The 18,090-nt window shown below is 27.3% G+C and overlaps 1 protein-coding gene across 1 annotated transcript in view; it reads left to right on the top strand.

Moving 5' to 3' along the window:
- The window catches only part of LOC105844795 (sphingomyelinase phosphodiesterase D), a 55,396-nt gene that overhangs the window by 27,092 nt on the left and 10,214 nt on the right, over positions 1-18,090 (top strand). Inside the window, exon 6 of the mRNA XM_065818443.1 lies at positions 9,026-9,123. Coding sequence (XP_065674515.1) covers positions 9,026-9,123 — 98 coding nt within the window. The remainder of the gene's footprint in view (positions 1-9,025; positions 9,124-18,090) is intronic.

Below are 18,090 nucleotides of genomic sequence, written 5' to 3'. Positions count from 1 at the left end.
ACAACTTTACCATTTATTCATATATTTAAAAAACACAAAGTAAATACTTGGAAAAATCTTAATCAAAGCAAATGCTCAGGAGATTTTGCTGAAAGGATTTTAGGAGATTTGGGTGAAAGGATTTTAGGAGGTTTTGCTAAAAGGATTTTAGGAGATTTGACTGAAAAGTTTTTAGGAGATTTGACTGAAAGGATTTTAGGAGATTTTGCTGAAGATTATCAATTTGTTGCCTGGGATTAGGTTCAAAGTAATCAGTGAAGAATGTCACAATTGTAATTTATTTTATAGAGAAAACAATTTTTCAAATAAAAATCTTTTTGCTACCATTCAGTGGTCATGACTAAAAAGGTCATGAAAGGTCGTAAAAGACTAAAAAAATTAACAACTGGACAGATTTTGGATGTTAATATAATATACTTTTTTTGTAACCAATATTTATGAAATTTGTTTTAACTTATTTTCTAAAAAGAAAATTGATCAAACTAAAGAACAATTAGATATAATTAAACATTAGAAAAATGGATTACATGTTTTTATGATGGATTTTGGCGGTTAGGGATTGCTAAATGTGGTCTATGTGGATTCATGCATCCACATCACCTGTTGAAAATTTCTTTGTCCTCTAAGAAATGATGAGTGCTGGGAGCTCAATTCAGAAGTTATATGCCTAGTTTCTACATCCACAATATTATCATGACTGTAAATGCCCTAAATCAGTCATTAAATAATGTATACATTTTAAATTATATTGATGTTTTTTTCAAAAATGTTTTAAAAAATATTTCAACCTCTTTTGTTACAAAATTCAAGTTTTCAAAACTCTGAAAAGATATTGTTTTCGAGTGCTTACTTTGTTAAAGTATTGAAAAGGTAATGCATGAATCTATTTTTTTTTCAGTAGACCTAAGATAAAGTAATGATACACAAATAAAAATTTCTCTGGCAAAAATTTATTGGAATTTCCAAATTTAGAAATACCCCTCAAACCATTACAAAAACATTATTGCAGGTAAGTGAGATAGCATTAGTCCCTTTTTCTTACTTGATTTAATTAAAGTAACATACTTATAATTTTCTATTTTTCTGATTTTACAGTTATTAGTTGAGTAAAAGTTATTACATACTACCAAAAGATGGTGTGTGTGTGTGTGTGTAATCCAGTGAGTCTGTTATATATGTCAATGTTGCTATGTTGTATTCTCAGATTATTACTAAAATGCTAAATCAGCATTAATACAACTGGTGGTATCTCAACAACCAATGTATGTTTTTAGCTTAAATCTTTGCAGTTGTCATTTGTTTAATATGGACTGCAAACAATATAAAAATAGAACAACTCTGATGTAAAGGGTGACAAAAATATTTTTTGTTTTTTGATAATTTTGTATGGAATGATTATATATTTTTTTCTTTTGTTATTTACAAGTAAGTACTACTTGGTTGTTATTTGTAACAATACATTGTAACAATTTCAATTTGATTTTTGAAATTCATTACTCAGTTCTTTTGATAGATTGACTATATTGTCGCTGCAAAACAAGACTTAAGTCCATTTTTGCTGTTCTGAGAAAAAGGCATTTAAAGTTTTAAATTTATCAATGCGTTTGATCTTTTGAATCCCCTTTTGAATGATTTTAGTTTATTTATAGCAAATTCTATTATTTTTTATAAAATGATAAAAAAAAAATTTAAATTTATGCAATTTAAAAAGTAAAATTGACTTAAGATAGTCTTAAAAGGATCTTAAATATAGAAAATTTCACAAATTAAATACCTCAAGTCCATAAATTTTAAAATTATTTAATTATTAAACTCTTATTTTGTTAGGTTATTTATTTAGTGGTAATTATCAAAATAGTTTTAAAATAATCATATACTGATGGAGTCATTAACATGTAACAAACTTGAAAAACACTGAAAGTAAATATAACAAAAGGTGATATAAGTAACATAGCTTTCATTCTGTAATGTCTAGCCTTTACTCAGTTTTCTAAGTGATAGAAACCGGCTCTGCACAATTTCTTTTGGTTGTTTGATGACTTGATTTGTAATAACATTTGGGTTGTTAATTTGGTTTTATCTTTGGTATTTCATCATCATCAGCATCCTTCATACAACTGGCTCGAATCTTAAGGTTTGGTAGAAATGATGATGCTGTTTTGGAATATAACTTTTGTTGCATAGGGAAAGAAGATCCTTTATTTTCAGTGCACTAATACCTCTTGGAGCAAGATACTTCTGCTTTTGTAATTGTATATCTGCTGCTGGTTTTGTGCAACTGGTCGTTTTTGATTGAAAAATACAACTTTTATATTTTTCTTCATAACTGTATTTGAAGTAAAGAACATCCGGATATTCTTTTAAAACCTTTAGCTGTACAATACTGGCCCACATAACTTTTTTTGGTTTAGATTTCTTTGCACCTTTTGATTTGGTCGAATTTGACATTTTAAAGCATTTGTTTGCTAATACTGCAGAGTATGCTGGAAATGCTTTTTCATTTTTAAAATTGATTATGTCATTATGATTTAACACAGTTAACACACAGGTGTTTTTTTTAAAAGCTTGTTTAATTGTTGTTTCCCATTGCATAGGTGAATAGATTGTTCAATTTCGATATTGTTTTTCAATTATTGAGTGAGCTGCATCATTTTCACTCTGACTATGTACAGGTACAAAGAATGTAAGCTCAATTAAATCTAATTTGAATAAACTCAATGCATCTGGTAACATTATGTTCATCATTCTATTTTGATTTTGACCCCACATCGATCACAGAAAAGAAAAAATGGTGTTGCTCCTTCTTTGCTTTCAGATTCAATAAACTTAAATACTACTGTACTCACTTCACAGCTAGCTTTTTCCCCTTCATTCTCATTCCAAAAATACAAATATATCTTTAAAGAATCAAGTTCTGTAACAGTGAGGTTATGATTTTGCAGACGTCTGGAATAATAAAAAGCTCCAGTTGTACCATAAGGTGATAAAAGAACTTGCTCTAAATCAAAAGCTGCAGTTACAATCAACAATGTTTTTATTGCGTCTTTCTTCCTTTCTTCTTTATAAGCTTGAGTAAATTTTTTGTCACAGACATGTTTGTTATACTTTTGGTAATCTTCATCATTCTTTTCTATTTTGTTTGTGAAATTTTTACAGGTTCCACACTGATCTTTCTTAAGTTTTTGGAATTTCAAACAAAATCTACGTTTAAAAACTCTCTGATAGAACTTGTACCCTTCGATAACAAGATTTTTCTCACTGCAATACTTTATGAAGAGTCTATGCATTTCTTTAACTGAAAGCTCCTGAGGAAGAAACTGTGATTTTTCTGTGTGTCTCACGTAGGCACAACCACTCGAAATGTTTGAATATGATCGATGATATTTTTTCCCATTCAATTGTTATTTTTCTTTGGTTTTTGTAGCGACCTCTTAAATCTTTTTTAACGCTTCCTGTAGCAGTTCTTTTTGCCATCGCTGTTTTTACTGTCTGCTGTGATATCCCTAAAGTATCAAGAAACATGGTTGCACAGATACACATTTCAAGAGCGCCATTTTCTTGACATGGAAAGCTGTATGTAAATGTTCAGTTTCTATTTTTTTTCTTTTCCACGTGCTCCCTTTTCCTTCTTTGTTTTGGTTCTTTCTCTGTTACCCTTGCCCCAATGTATTGGCGCCTTAAATCAATACACTTCATTGACCAATATGAGGTAAACAATTCTTTACAATATTGCTCTGTAAGATTTTCTGCACACTGAAACAAGCATTTCTTGCCACATCCTATTCGCATTTTCTTACCCTCAACCACTACTTCCTTTCCTTTATTTGGACCAGTCTTTTGTACATGAGAAAATCTCTGACCTGTGTTCACCTTAAATTTTCGAATGTTTTTAATCCATGGTAATGGGTCTTTCTTCTTTTTTAGGCTTGTATCACATAGGGTTGGGATAAGTTCTTTAGTGCCAGATTTTTCAAGTTCAACAAGTTTAAATTTTTCACAATCACTTAGGTTTCAAAGTATTGCTGCCCCAATATTAATTTTATCAAAATCAAATTTTGGGTATTTATTAAAGTTTTTCATTACTTTTGTTATAAAGAATCTTCCAAAACCTTTAGGTATCATCTCTTGGTGGACAGAATCACTCCCTAAAAATAATGTAATCATTTAAAATAACTTTCAATAGCACTTACAAGTAACATATATATATATATATATATATATATATAAATATATATATATATATATATTCTCATGCATGCTTCTAATTTATAAATTAATTCCAACATCCCCTGACATCAAGATAAAACATCTTACATTCCGTAGTATTTTCAAAAGTTCCACTGAAAATACGATTTCTATTATATGTCTGGTAGACATCTTCGCCATTGTCTAAGCCTTGTTTCAAAATTTTCATTGGTACGGAACATAGGTCATAGGCCAAATTGGAACGTTTATTGCATCCTATAAAACATAATAAAGTCATCTCATTGTAATAATCTATATTAATTTTTTTTTACAACTAATTATTTTAGGAGAGAAAATTTTTTGCAAAGCATAAATTATGTCTTTAAATTAATTACCTGCTACTGTAAATATTTACTATAAGTTAATAAATTAATGTAAACTGTAAAATATATTTAACTAACTTTTTATTTAACTAACCTAAAAGGTCGCTTTAAACTATTAGCGTATTTGGAACTACCAAACTATTATCTTCGTCAACATGATCCATACAGTTACTTGTTGCAACAGTCACAGATGTCATATTAAAATCTTTTAACTAACAGCATAAGACATGTAAAATTGAAAATAAAATTTGTACATTAATTTTCTCAAAATTTCTACTAATAAGTTATTCTAAATAAGTCCTTTAGATTTTATACTTATAGAGTTTAAGAGTTCATTGCGGTAAAATAGTTATTACTTGCGGTGAGTTTTAGCATTCTGAATATTATTCAGAGTGTTATAAATAACTGTTTAATAACTATCATTGCCAAATGATAATTATTAAACAGTTAGTTATATTGTTCTTAATATTATTCAGAAGGCTAAAACTCACTGCAAGAAATAATTATTTTACCACAATGAGCTAACTTTGAAACTCTAGTAAGAAACTTACTAAACTCAGTAGAACTCTAGTAGAAACTTTCTAAATATTATTATATGGTCATAATAAGTTTAACTCATTTTTTATACAATAATTTACTTGAAAGATAGTATAAGCATCAAAATAATTTATGATTTAAAAATACCATATAAATACACATAAGATAGTCTTGCTTGAGTCTATATGAACTTAAGAAAGTTTTTCATGTCTCTTTAAATATTTTTTTTGGACATAAGATATTTGAATTTTGCTCATTGTGGCCTAAATTTAATCATTTTTGGTTCCATACATTGTGAGATGATTTTTATGCACCTAAGGAGTACTTCTAGCCAAAAAAGTCATTTTAGCCAAAAGTGGACTTAAGATAGTTTTGCTTTGCAGCGACGATATTATCTAAATAATAGATATGTTTTCTTCAATAACACAATGTTACAAGTTTTCTATTGTTTATAATTTTCTATGCTAATTCTCTGACAATCAATATGATTTTCAATCTTTTTATTCTACGGCTGACTTGCTAACTGCTGTGACTAATAAAGATTTTATCTTGTATTTTATATTGAGGTGGTGAGACTAAGGAGACTGAACTTTCGATAATGTTTAGCATTATCTTCATAAACTTGCTTCTAATGTTGCAACTGGGAAAAATTTTAAGATTAATGAATTATTTCTTTTTAACTGTAATATTAAAGTCATCCTTGAAGGCATAAACTTTTTTTCATTTCCAGTAACTTCTGGGATACCTCAAGGTTCCATCCTTGGTTCTGTTTTGTTTTTTTTCTACATTAATGATCTACTTGATAACATTACATCTAAAGTGGCTCTATTTGCTGACCTCTCAACTTTATACTCCTGTCTTGACAAAAATTCTTCTTTTCTTGATTGCTTAGAACAGGCAGCTGATCTTGAATCTGATCTCACTTCTGTAACAGATTGGGGCTTGCAGAGGCTTGTGAATTTTAACTCAGTTATTTACTGCAAACAATTATCGCAATACTGTTGACAAATCTGTAATAACGAACTAACTGGCCGGAACCATAAAATACAAGTCTTGATAAGTCTGTTTGATACCGACCATTTCTATACTTATTTCTTATTTTCTTATTTGATATTCCTATTTTTTAGTAAACAGTAGAATAATAATTTAAAAATTGCTTTTAAAGCAAAAACAAAAAGGCTTATTAAAACCCTCACCCCATTTATTTATTTTGAAAGATCAATTCTGAGTTTAACATCTTCCAACTTTAAGAAAGAAAATTGTCCTCTTACAGCGCTAAATGCACAGATTTACCTAACTGATTAATTAAACACATAGCATAAGTATCTCTAACATAGATGACAATTGCATAACATTTTACCCGGTGTTTTTTGAAATGTAGGGCAACAATAAAATTTCAATCCCCTCAATAAGACTATTCTTAGGGATACTGAATATTCTAAGAAACCACAAGAACAGATCACTGAGGAAGGTATGTCAAATATGTTAATTTTATCTGTTAGACTTTCATTTAACAATTTTTCTGTTTCAACAAAGAAAATGATCAATATATTTTTAAGGTAAACAAAGTAAACTACAAAAAGTTCTTAACAAAAAATAATCATATAAGTGAAATTCTATATGTGAGGATGATAATAATGGGTTTAGGCAAGTCTTCCTTTTAATTTTTAAAATGATTTAATGTATATTATTATGTTATTTTAACTAACGTAAAAATTAAAACTAATAATAAAAGTACAATAACAATTTAAATTAAAACTTTGTAACATTCTGTAAAATTCTGTGAAGTAAAATAATTTTGTAATAAACGAAAAGTCAAGTTTAACCCCAAAACAAAATTTAATATGAAAATTTTATGTAGTAAAATATAATCTATAATTATACAATATATAAATTATAAAGATACATTAAATAACTAAACGTGAAATTAAACAAAAAAAATTTGTTACGTGTTAGTTCAACATTCAGTTCAACATTTATTTAGTCTTTGGTTATGATTTCTTTATTCTGAAACTTTTTAAAACTAAAAACAGAAACCTAAAAATAAAATAGTTTCATAATTATCTTTAAAAAATTTTAAATGCTTACCCATTGCACAAACTGCTATTTCTCAGCAGTTTGGATATTAGAATCGTTTTTTTTTTTTTTTTTTTAAGTTTTATAAGAAAAAAAAAGTTTTTTTTTAGAAAACCTTAGCTAAAAGTTTAATGAATGTCATATGAATTTTTATTAGGATAAAAAAAACAACATAAGCAATAACAATAAGATACACCCATTTCAATTTCAAAGAAATTCTTAGTATTTTATTTTTTAAGCTCTTTATTCATTTTTATTTGAAAAATTATGCAATATTTTATTTTATTAAGATTCAATCCCAAAAAGGCTGCAAGCAACCACTACTAAGTTGGGAGTTACTAGAAAACATAGAGTTCATTAAAAACTGAGTCAGGAAAACATGAATATGGGAGAGAGTTCCAAAGGGTTGAAGTTGAAAATTCCATACAGGGATAAATAAGAGATTCACGGAGGTAGATAATGGAATTAGGAGTTAGATAATGGCAAGCACGATAAAGAGAAGGAAACTTAACAGAAGGTATATATGGTTTCCATGAAAGGTCAGTAGTGAATAATAATCTAAGAAGATGTAAAGAAAGGACAGTAAATATCTAAGTAAGTTTCTTTAAAGTTAAAATTCACAAGCCACTGCAAGTCCAAATCTTTTACAGAAGTGAGATTAGATTTAAGATCGGCTGCCTGTTCTAAGCAATCAAAACAGAACCAAGGGTAGAACTTTAAGGTACTCCAAAAGTTACTGGAAATGATCAAGGATGATTTTATTAGAGCAGTTAGAAAGAAGTGATACACCATAAGAAGTAAGCTTATGGAGAAGACCAGCATGTCAAACTTTATTAAAAACTTTAGATATGTCAAGAGCAATAGTCCTAGCCTCTTTGCCTCCATCTAATGCACAATAAAATCTTTCAATAACAGCAAGTCAGTTGTAGAGGGAAAGGATCAAAAACTGTATTGATTGTTTCACTATAAGTTATTTGACTTAGATAGGATGTTAGAAATTTGTAAATCAAAGACTCAAAGACCTTGCTAATAACAGAAAGAAAACTGATCAGATGATAGTTAGAGGGGTCAGAATGTTCTCTAGAGTTTTTTTAAATTGGAACTACTGATACCATTTGAAATTACTGAAGAACATTATCACATTAATGTTGTCTGGACCACAAGCTCTAGAAGAGTTTTATTGAGTTATGACTTTGCATGACCGAAGCAGGGGTGATTTGAATGTCTAACAATTTGTAAACCTGTTTAACTTGAATGGAAGGAAGAGTATGGCCATAAGATTAAATAGAGTTAGAAGAAAGACTGAATAGTGAATATGATTTTAATCAAATTAGAAGAAAGTGGTTTTTTAATTTTTTTGATCATCATAAAATAAAAACTGTTAGTATTTAGGCAATTTAGGCAAATACAATATACAATTAGGCATTTTATTTTTTAACAAGTTATAGTGGAACATTATTATGAATAGTTTTTTTTTATCTTTATTTATATAACAAGAATAATAAATAAAAAATCATCCCTTAAACAACATTGTTGCAACTAGCCCCTGTCTTCACTTCATACATATTTTAATTATATGGTCAACAATGCAATACATCAGTATTTAAACAAAAAGTTCTGTTTTTAATTGAAAGTTTTAAAAATTTTAAATTTTATTTATGACTTCAGTTAAATTTGAAAAATATTCATTGTTTTTTTTTTTGTTATATGATAATCATACTCACCAGCATGATTATCATATAATTAAAATAGAAGCAGTCCATTAGTAAGGTCTGTACAAATGGTCAGTTTATTAATTAAGTGTTTTTTATAATTGAAATATAAAAACAATTGTTTTTATTTAGGTGTTCATCGTATGAACTTCATTGTAACATGTGGTTGAGCAATTACACAGATATTTATTTAGACATAACAGCGAGAATTTACAAAAACATTATTGCAGGTAAGTGAGATAGCATTTGTCCCTTTTTTTTACTTAATTTAATTGAAGTAACATACTTTTAATTTTCTATTTTTCTGATCTTACAGTTATTAGTTGAGTAAAAGTTATTACATACTATTAAAAGATTGTGTGTGTGTGTGTGTGTGTGTGTGTGTGTGTGTGTGTGTGTGTGTGTGTGTGTGTGTGTGTGTGTGTAATCCAGTGAGTCTGTATGGTCCTTTGATAGTTATATAATTTTTTTTTATCATTTTCATATTGTTACCTTTTTTATATTTTACTTATCAAGGTTACTTTCAACTTGTATAATAGTTTTTAAGGCTGTCAAAAATTGTGAAAATGCCTACCTGAGTACCTGTCAAACAGGCAATTATCCGGGTACCTGGTAAAAAATAAATATTTGTTATAACAGTTTTTTTTTTTTATATGTATCTAAATTTTAATTTACTTGAAGTGTCCAGGTTACACAAGTCCCAATTATGATTTAAAAATATAATCACATCTACTGTTTCGGGTGCCAAAAATGCACGCTGTCAATTCGTTACTTTCCCAACAGTCGAGAAAGTGCATTCTGATGGCACTAAAGTTGCTTGTATGCACATGTACTTGTGCGCTTAAATAGCATGCTTTGGGTAACATTTGGTTTTATTTTTGATCTGTTACAAATGCTTTTGGCCCAGTTAGTACACTGTATCCTTCTGGGTAATAACATTTTGTTATTTCAGTAGCAATTGCATTTTTGCAACTTATGTCAGCAGTGTATTCTTCTTGTTTTACTGCTCAGAAACCTTTTAGAATAATAGACAACAGTGGATAGACTAATGACAACAAAGGATATTTATGACCAGATAGCATAGTCAGTATAATGACTTATGCAAGCAACCACTTTTCATCTGTCATTTGGAAGAGTTAACAGATTTGTTTTTGTTGTAAAATTTCCATCAGGCAGCACGACCTCAATCATCCAACATAGCACTAATTCCTCTAACATATCCAACATTGAATTCCACTGAGTAGAGCAGTCTATGATGACTTCCAATGATTTTTCATCATCATAAAATTTCAGTGCAGCTTGTTTGTTATGCAATTGCTTTGCAGCCCAAAGCATATTTACAATTTCTGGAAGTTTCATACCATCTCCATTTGCTAGCTGTAACATGTGAGCAAAACAGCGCGATTTACTTATGTATTTAACATACAAGCTATTTTACATACGCCAAAAACAATTTCAGTTAAGCGGCTTTTTGTCATTATTTAGATTTTAAATTAATTGATAACCAATTAGATAAAAAAAAGTAATTATTTTTATGAAAAAACCACTTTAACTTTTGAATGTCTATTAGCGCTTATAACAATCATAATTGTCATTCAGAGTTTTGTAAGTTTGTTACAAAAGTTGAATGACAATTATGTTAGTTACATGCACTATTTACTAATGAAAGAAATTCAGATAAAATTAAAAACTAAAAAATCTTAATCTCTATTAAGAGCCACTTTCTATAAGAATCAGACAGAGCTCAATAGTAACCCTCTTAAAAATTGCTAATTTTTTAATATGTTTTTGCTATTCATACTCGAAGCTCAATTCCAAATTTTTTTCAAAAAATTATAATTTGTTCTCTATATATTAGATACTAAAGTTTGACTGAATTTTTCGAAATATTGATCAAATGGTGTCGAAGGCATTTTTAAACTCAAAAAAAAAAGCAAAGTAAATACTTTTAATGAGTATTTCACTTGATTTTTGTTTATTGGCTTGTTCAAACCAAAAATTAATAAAATTGGGAGAAAAATTTTTTTTTCCTTGACAAAATATCATGATTCAAAATACGCAAAAAATGATTTTTTTTGTCTTTTGTGATCTTTGTTTTCATTCAAAGCTGCGATTATCCTATAATTTTTTTTGTTATTATAAATCTTTATCTAGTTAAGTACCTAAAAGTATAAAAACACCTAAAGTAAAAGCTTAGCCGCAAAGTCCAACTCAAAAATAAAATTCTTTTAACACATTGATTCAGGGTTCACAAAAAATTCAATTTAAAAAAACTTACATTGACCTTTAATCTATCTAATTTATAAAAAATAACTTATAGGGTATTGCAATAGTTCAGAAAAATAACATTAATAGTATAGATTTCTAAGTGCTTCTATATTTATTTAAAAGCGCTTAAATTCAGTATGTTTTCTTGTTACTCTTGTTAATCATATTTTTTGAGTATAATTTATACTCGGAATATGTTTCCTGAGTATGATTTTGAGCATGATTATTTTATATTATAATAGATCTCTTTTGCATATTTACAGTTAAGATTTTTTACTTTTTTAAAGGCATTTAATCAAAAATGTCTTCATTTTTTGAAGACATTTTTGATTAAATGTCTTCAAAAAATATTTCTTACGACACATGTTGTTGCTTTGAACGGAATAATTGTAGACCTTACATCCGACCTACTCCAAATGTAGATGAAATGTTTATAACAAGCCAACTCACTAAAAATATACAACCACATTTTACCGACCTAAAGGTAAACTAATATCTTATTTTCGTAAAAACTCGTGATTAAATAGATTTGGTACTGTAACTTCTAAATCCTAATAATTAGTTTTATTAATAAGTTTTTGAATCAAAATAAAGGTTGCAAAATAATAAAATTATTTTAAGGTCTTAAAGTGTTATGAGCTAGCTGGTGATTGGAACAAAAAATCTCTAATTGAAAATCATTTAAACAGAAATTTTAACAACACAGAGAAAATATGTACATATCATCGCTACACATTAGAAATAGAATGGAAACAAGGAAAACAATGTATGCACCCTAAGCACAAAATACAAACAGGGAAGAAGCAAAATTAAGGCGACCCACACCAAGATCTATGACACTTTAAATATCTTCCCATTATAGTTCATACTTTCCAATCGTTCAATTATATGCAATCTTCATCGAAAAGAGTACTATTCCGAGTCCAGGAAAAAAGAAACAAAAATAAAAACTGAACATGTATCTACATCAACAGCTACTAATATTGATTTTATACCAGTTGAGTTTTTACAAAATCAAGAAGAACTTAATACTTCAAATGAAATCAGAGAAAATGTCACAGCTTGTCTTGGGACCAGTCAAATTAAATTCCAGGTTACTTGTAATTTTGGCATTGGAAAGCCTCACAATTTACAAGAACTTAAAATTTACAAGAAGCAGACTTTCGATTCCAAAATGTTAACATTTTTTAGATTTCATCTTTTTAAGTGGATTGTTACAAGACGTTTCTTATAGCATTTCCAAAATAAAGTATGGCAGTGGTGATGTTGAAACTGTAGCTAGTGCCATTTTAACAGCAAAAGTGCATTCACTAAAACAATACTAAGAAGTTACGTAGATGCTGGCAATGACATAGTAACAATATGGTTATGGCATTAAAAACGGTATGGTTAGTGTAGCAAAAATTGAGAATGTTTACTTTAGCTGGTCCTAAAATTCCAAGTATAAGCAACTACTATTCCTATGAGTTCCAAGAAAACTACATGACTTTGTGGCGATACTTTGAAATTGGAGATAGAGTTAAAGTGCTTTACAAAAACCTTTCAGTTGAACCATCAATTGAATTGCTTGTTCCATTCACAAGTACTAAAGGAAACTTTCAGCAAAAAAACCCTGGGTGGAAAAAAGAAAAAAAAAATTGTGACTTAAATACACTACATTTTTGCCAAGAGACTGCTTCTATTGAATCTATTGAAACTATTGAGTTAGAAGAGCATATGCTGACACAGCGCAAAAGATCTGAACAATCTTCTTTTTAGATAAAGTAAAAAATGTTTATACTGAAAGTTGAAAGCAACTTTGAAAGTTCATTCTAGTTCTGTAACTGCATCGGTTAAGATCACGCCTACCCCAATAAACAATATATATTCTCAAAAGTTATATAAATTAGGTTGGGCATTGCTAACAAGAAAGACTTTTCATTTTTCCATTAAGTTGAAAAAACCTCTTTATGAATACTTCATAAATGGAGAAAATACAGAAAACACAGTGATAAAAAAATATCTTACAGCTGATGAGTTAGTTTTAAGTCAACAAATAAGATCTTTGTTGTCTAGGTGGAGTAAGCTATTAAGAATTGGAAAGTTAACTGCTCCAACTAATGAAGAAGAGGATAACAATGAAGTTGAAAATGAAGAAGCCGAGATATATCAAGAAGAAATACCTAAAATTGCAACCAAATTTTCTGTTAAATGGCTGATTGGATGGCAGTTGTTCACAAAAACCAATAGTATACAAGTATTGTAGAGGTAAAAATTTTGTATATATTGTTAAATTAAAAACTTGTACTACATAAAACTAAGTATAAAGCTAACATTGCATCAACAGCCAAGCTAAAACTTAAATGATTACACAGGTCAACAACAAAAAAAAATTTTCTGGTGTTGAGCAAGCAATTTGTTTTTTGTATAGCATTTCTCATTTTGATTTCGTATGCAACTCATTTTTTACCATCATGTCAAATTGTAAAGATATTTGGGTTCAAATCTTTAGTACTTGGGCTAAAGTCCCTAATATTGTTGAAAAAAAAGTTATTCAAAAGTCAACCTGGGTCTCAAAAGAAGCGTATTTTCATAGAGATTTTAAAAATGTTGTTATCATATTTTTTGTTGACCTGTGTTATTTACTATAGAAATTATAAATTTTATTTATTCATGAATTTTGTGTTAAAATTTTTTCAGATAGCTGGAGTAAAATTTTTCAGTATGCTGGAGTACTTTAAATGACTGCATGAAAAGTATTTTTTTTTTGGAAAAAATTGTTTTCAATGACCTAATTAGAAAGATAGCATGGTATATTCAAATGATGACATTTTATGTAAAATAAGTCCTCCAACTCCAATTAATCACCATGGTGATTACATTTTAGCAACAAATGATTTTGAAGAAGCTAATGAACAAATGAGCTTAAAAAAAAAGTTAAGTTGTATAAGAAAAAATTTATTGTAAAACAACATTTGCGTTTTTTTTAAATAACTTTCAAATATGCCTAAACTTCACAACTATTATCTTTCTATCTGATAATTAATAGAAATATGTTTATGTTTGCCTTAATTTTTGTAAATCTAGGGTTTTCACCATTATCATGTCACAATCAATGCGTCAAAAGATTAGAATTTTCTTTTTGAGTGGATTTTGTGGCTAAGCCTCTACTTTCCCATAGGTTTTTTTGTACTTTTAGGTACTTAACTAGATAATGATTTATAATAACAAAAAAAAATTATGGGATAATTGCAGCTTTGAATGAAAACAAAGATCAAAAATGACAAAAAAAAATCATTTTTCGCGTATTTTGTAGCATGATATTTAGACAAAGAAAAAAATTATCTTTCCCAATTTTATTAATTTTTGGTTTGAACTAACCAAAATACAAAAATCAAGTGGAATACTCATTGTACTTACTTTGCTTTTTTTTCAAGTTTAAAAATGCCTTTGACACCATTTAGTCAATATTTCCAAAAAATTTAGTCAAACTTTGACATCTAATATCTAGAAAACCAATTATAATTTTTTGAAAAAAATTTGGAATGGAGCTTCTAATATAAATAGCAACAACATATAAAAAAATTAGCAATTTTGAAAGAAGTCACTCTAAAACTTTAGTGTTTTTGGCTGATTCTTATAAAAAGTCACTCTTAAGCTAATTATTTTATAGAAATATTTAGCAAAAAATAAAGTTGTTTATAGTTGAAGACAAATTTTTTTTGTATACGAAATTAGTAAACAAAACGCAAAAAAGAAAAAAAGCTTATAAAAGAAATATATATAATAAAAACTTTTATTTATTGTCTTGTGAGCACAATGATATTTATGCATCTTTTAATTGCATTAAAAAAACTACTTAAATTTCTATTTAATAATAAAAATGAATTAATAATATTAAAGAAATTTTATTTTATATTATCTTTATTTTTATATTATATTTTATTTTTTACTTTGTTTTTATTTTTATTTTATTGTAATGATTGATTTTTTTGCTTGAAAAATGATCATTAAGAGTATGTAATTTAGTTCATAATAAATATATGATTTAATTCCAATAAAAAATATATGATTCAATTTAAAACTAATTTAATAAAAATATGTGATTTTATTCTGATAAAGAAAATATATAATTTAATTTTAATTTAAAAATATGCATAATTTAATTCTGATTTAAAGAATATATTTAAGTTTAATAGAATTAAAGTTAATGTTTAGGTTTAACTTAACTGTCAAATTTATTTAAAAATATTACTAAATATTGTTCAATATTTAAATTTTATTTGTTCTTATAAAAAAGTTAGCTCATTTTTATTGCAATTATTTTTTGTTTTTTTTTCCCAAACATTTTTTGTTTTTTTTCCCTAAAAATTAAATTTCTTGTAAACCTGTTTCGAGGCTGCTTCAAAAATGTGCTTTGAACTTTTTTAACATTATTTAAAGTGCAGCAATTTTTTTAAATAAATGGTATATATAGTGGTATATTTTGTTTGGAAAAATAATCTTTGCTTACACAACAAAATCGCTGATTTTGTTGTCAAAGTTTGTTACTGGGTAATTTTTTAAAAATAAAAATCATTTTTAATTGCAAAGTTTCTATTAGAAGTTTAAGAAATGTTAATTTTAAAAGATTTAACATACTTTAATTCATTTATGCAAATGTCAAAAAAATAATGAAATATGTTTATATCAAACATTTTTAAAAATGTAATATTAAATTTAATCATTTAACATTAAAAAAAAATTGAAATTGAATAAACATTCCATAATAGAATTTTTAAATTGTTTAACATTTATTTAACCAGTTTTTTTAATTAATAATATTGCAGTGGTTATATTGGTAATATTGAGGTGGTTATAGTGGTAATATTGCAGTGTTTATAGTGGTAATATTGAGGTCTTTAAAAAATAAAAAGAGAAAGAATGAAAAATAAAAAGAAAGAAAATTTTATGACCTCAAATTCACATTAGACTAATGCATTAAGCATTTTTTATTGAAAGTGTTTCGACTTAGAGACAAGTTTATTAATGATTTAGAGGAGTTCCAATTTACATAAAGAAAAACATTGTTTATGTCCATAACATGAGATTGGCATGAAGCACATAACATGCACATAACATGAGGTTTATTGTAGTCAACATTGTACATAAGTGGGTCTCTGAATAATAACTTTCCGAACATTATATATATTCAAAAATTGTTATTGTGATAAAAAATTGTAACTATGGATAATTTGAGCAACAAGATCTTCAAGATCTTCATTTTCATATCATGTTAGTATTGTTAAGTTGTTTTAAAGTGATTTTAAATTTAAAAAATGAATATAACGAATTTTAAATTTATCAAATAATGGGTACCCGTCAGTTAAAGATGCTTTCTGGGTAATAACCAACAAGTGGGTTACCTGTCAACAGCCTAAATAGTTTGAGAGTTGACAATTAAAAAGTCTTGCCCTAATGTGGCACAGTGTTAGTGTGCTAGCTTTGTAAGCGTAAAGTATGGAATTCGAACCCCACCACATCCTAAATATTGACACCCTTAACTTATCTGTGCAATGACATGGCCTATCAAGATTAGTATTTTGTAATCATAGGGTTGTGAGAGGTTTGTAACAACATTATATTTAAAAATATAATGTTGTTACAAATGTTTTTTATCATTACTAATTTTTTTAAAGATTAGACAAATCACTTCAATTTTCTGAAATATTTTAAAAATATTTAAGGTCCTTTTATAGCATGGTAACTATACAAACTTTCTAAACTTTAATTAAAAGTCTGATAAACACTTGATATTGGTAAATAATTTTGTATCAAGCTAAATAAAATTTATTTTTGACATTTGACAATGATATTTCATGTGTAGTTTTTGTGTGAAAATTAAAACCTATATTTAAAATGATTTCAAGATTCATTTAAAGAAAAATAAACTATCAATTTCAATGTAATTTGAACTTTTTAGTATATGGTGCCAAGAGGAATTGGTTGTTTTCAACAATATAATTAAGCAATAACATTTTAGAGAATTACATAATAAATGAAAAAGAAATTTGCTCTCATCCAAAAGATGTCATTGCCAAGTACATCTAAAGGATGACATTGGGCTTATGCAATTTAAAGAAACGAAAATTTTGAATTCAATAGTCAAGTTATTTACAGAAATAATGGAATATTCTTTTAGCAGTTCTTGTTGCTAAAAAATACTTTAGATGTAGAAGATAAAAAAAAAAAGAAAAAAAAAATCGTAAATAAGAAAAAAAGTGAATAAAATCATAGAAAGTATTGCCACATGTCTTGATGATATTTATTTAATGTCAATTACTTTAGAAGAAAAGCAACTTCATAAGGATATTAATAAATTTATTGCCAACTCCAAACAAGTTAGTAAACAAATCTATCAGTCATCTGATATAAATATGGTATTCACTTTAAAAGAATTTATTGGTCACTTAAAGGTATTCTCATCAGAAAATATAAAAGTTATAGGGGATCTGCATTTATTACAAGGAAAGTACAACAAACTACAAAAAACTAATAACACAGTTGTGTAAAATGTATGTGTAACAATCTAACAGTGCAAGTAGATCTCATAAATCAAAAGAAATCTTTTGTTTCAAGGTCAATAAATTATTGTTAAATAATTTATTGTATCCTTAAATAAAGTTCCTGTATACTTAGGGTAGCCAGATGTCCGGTTTTTACAGAGGAGAATGTAGTGCCAAAACTGTAAAAAATAAATTTTTTTACGGTTGTGTTCTCCTTTGTAAAAGCCGGACATCTGGCAATCCTACGTATACTCCATTGCAAAGGATTCAAGTTTAAATACTGAGAGTAGAAATAAAGATTCCTATACTACCATGGTTAAAATACAAAAAGGTAAACTGGAAAACAAAAATAACTTTGTAATAAGTTATAAGGATTTTAAAGTGATAAAAAGAAATAATTAAGTT

Source organism: Hydra vulgaris, chromosome 14 (assembly GCF_038396675.1).
Source record: "Hydra vulgaris chromosome 14, alternate assembly HydraT2T_AEP".
Classification (NCBI taxonomy): Eukaryota; Metazoa; Cnidaria; class Hydrozoa; order Anthoathecata; family Hydridae; genus Hydra; species Hydra vulgaris.
This window is presented reverse-complemented; position numbering and strand designations above follow the sequence as displayed.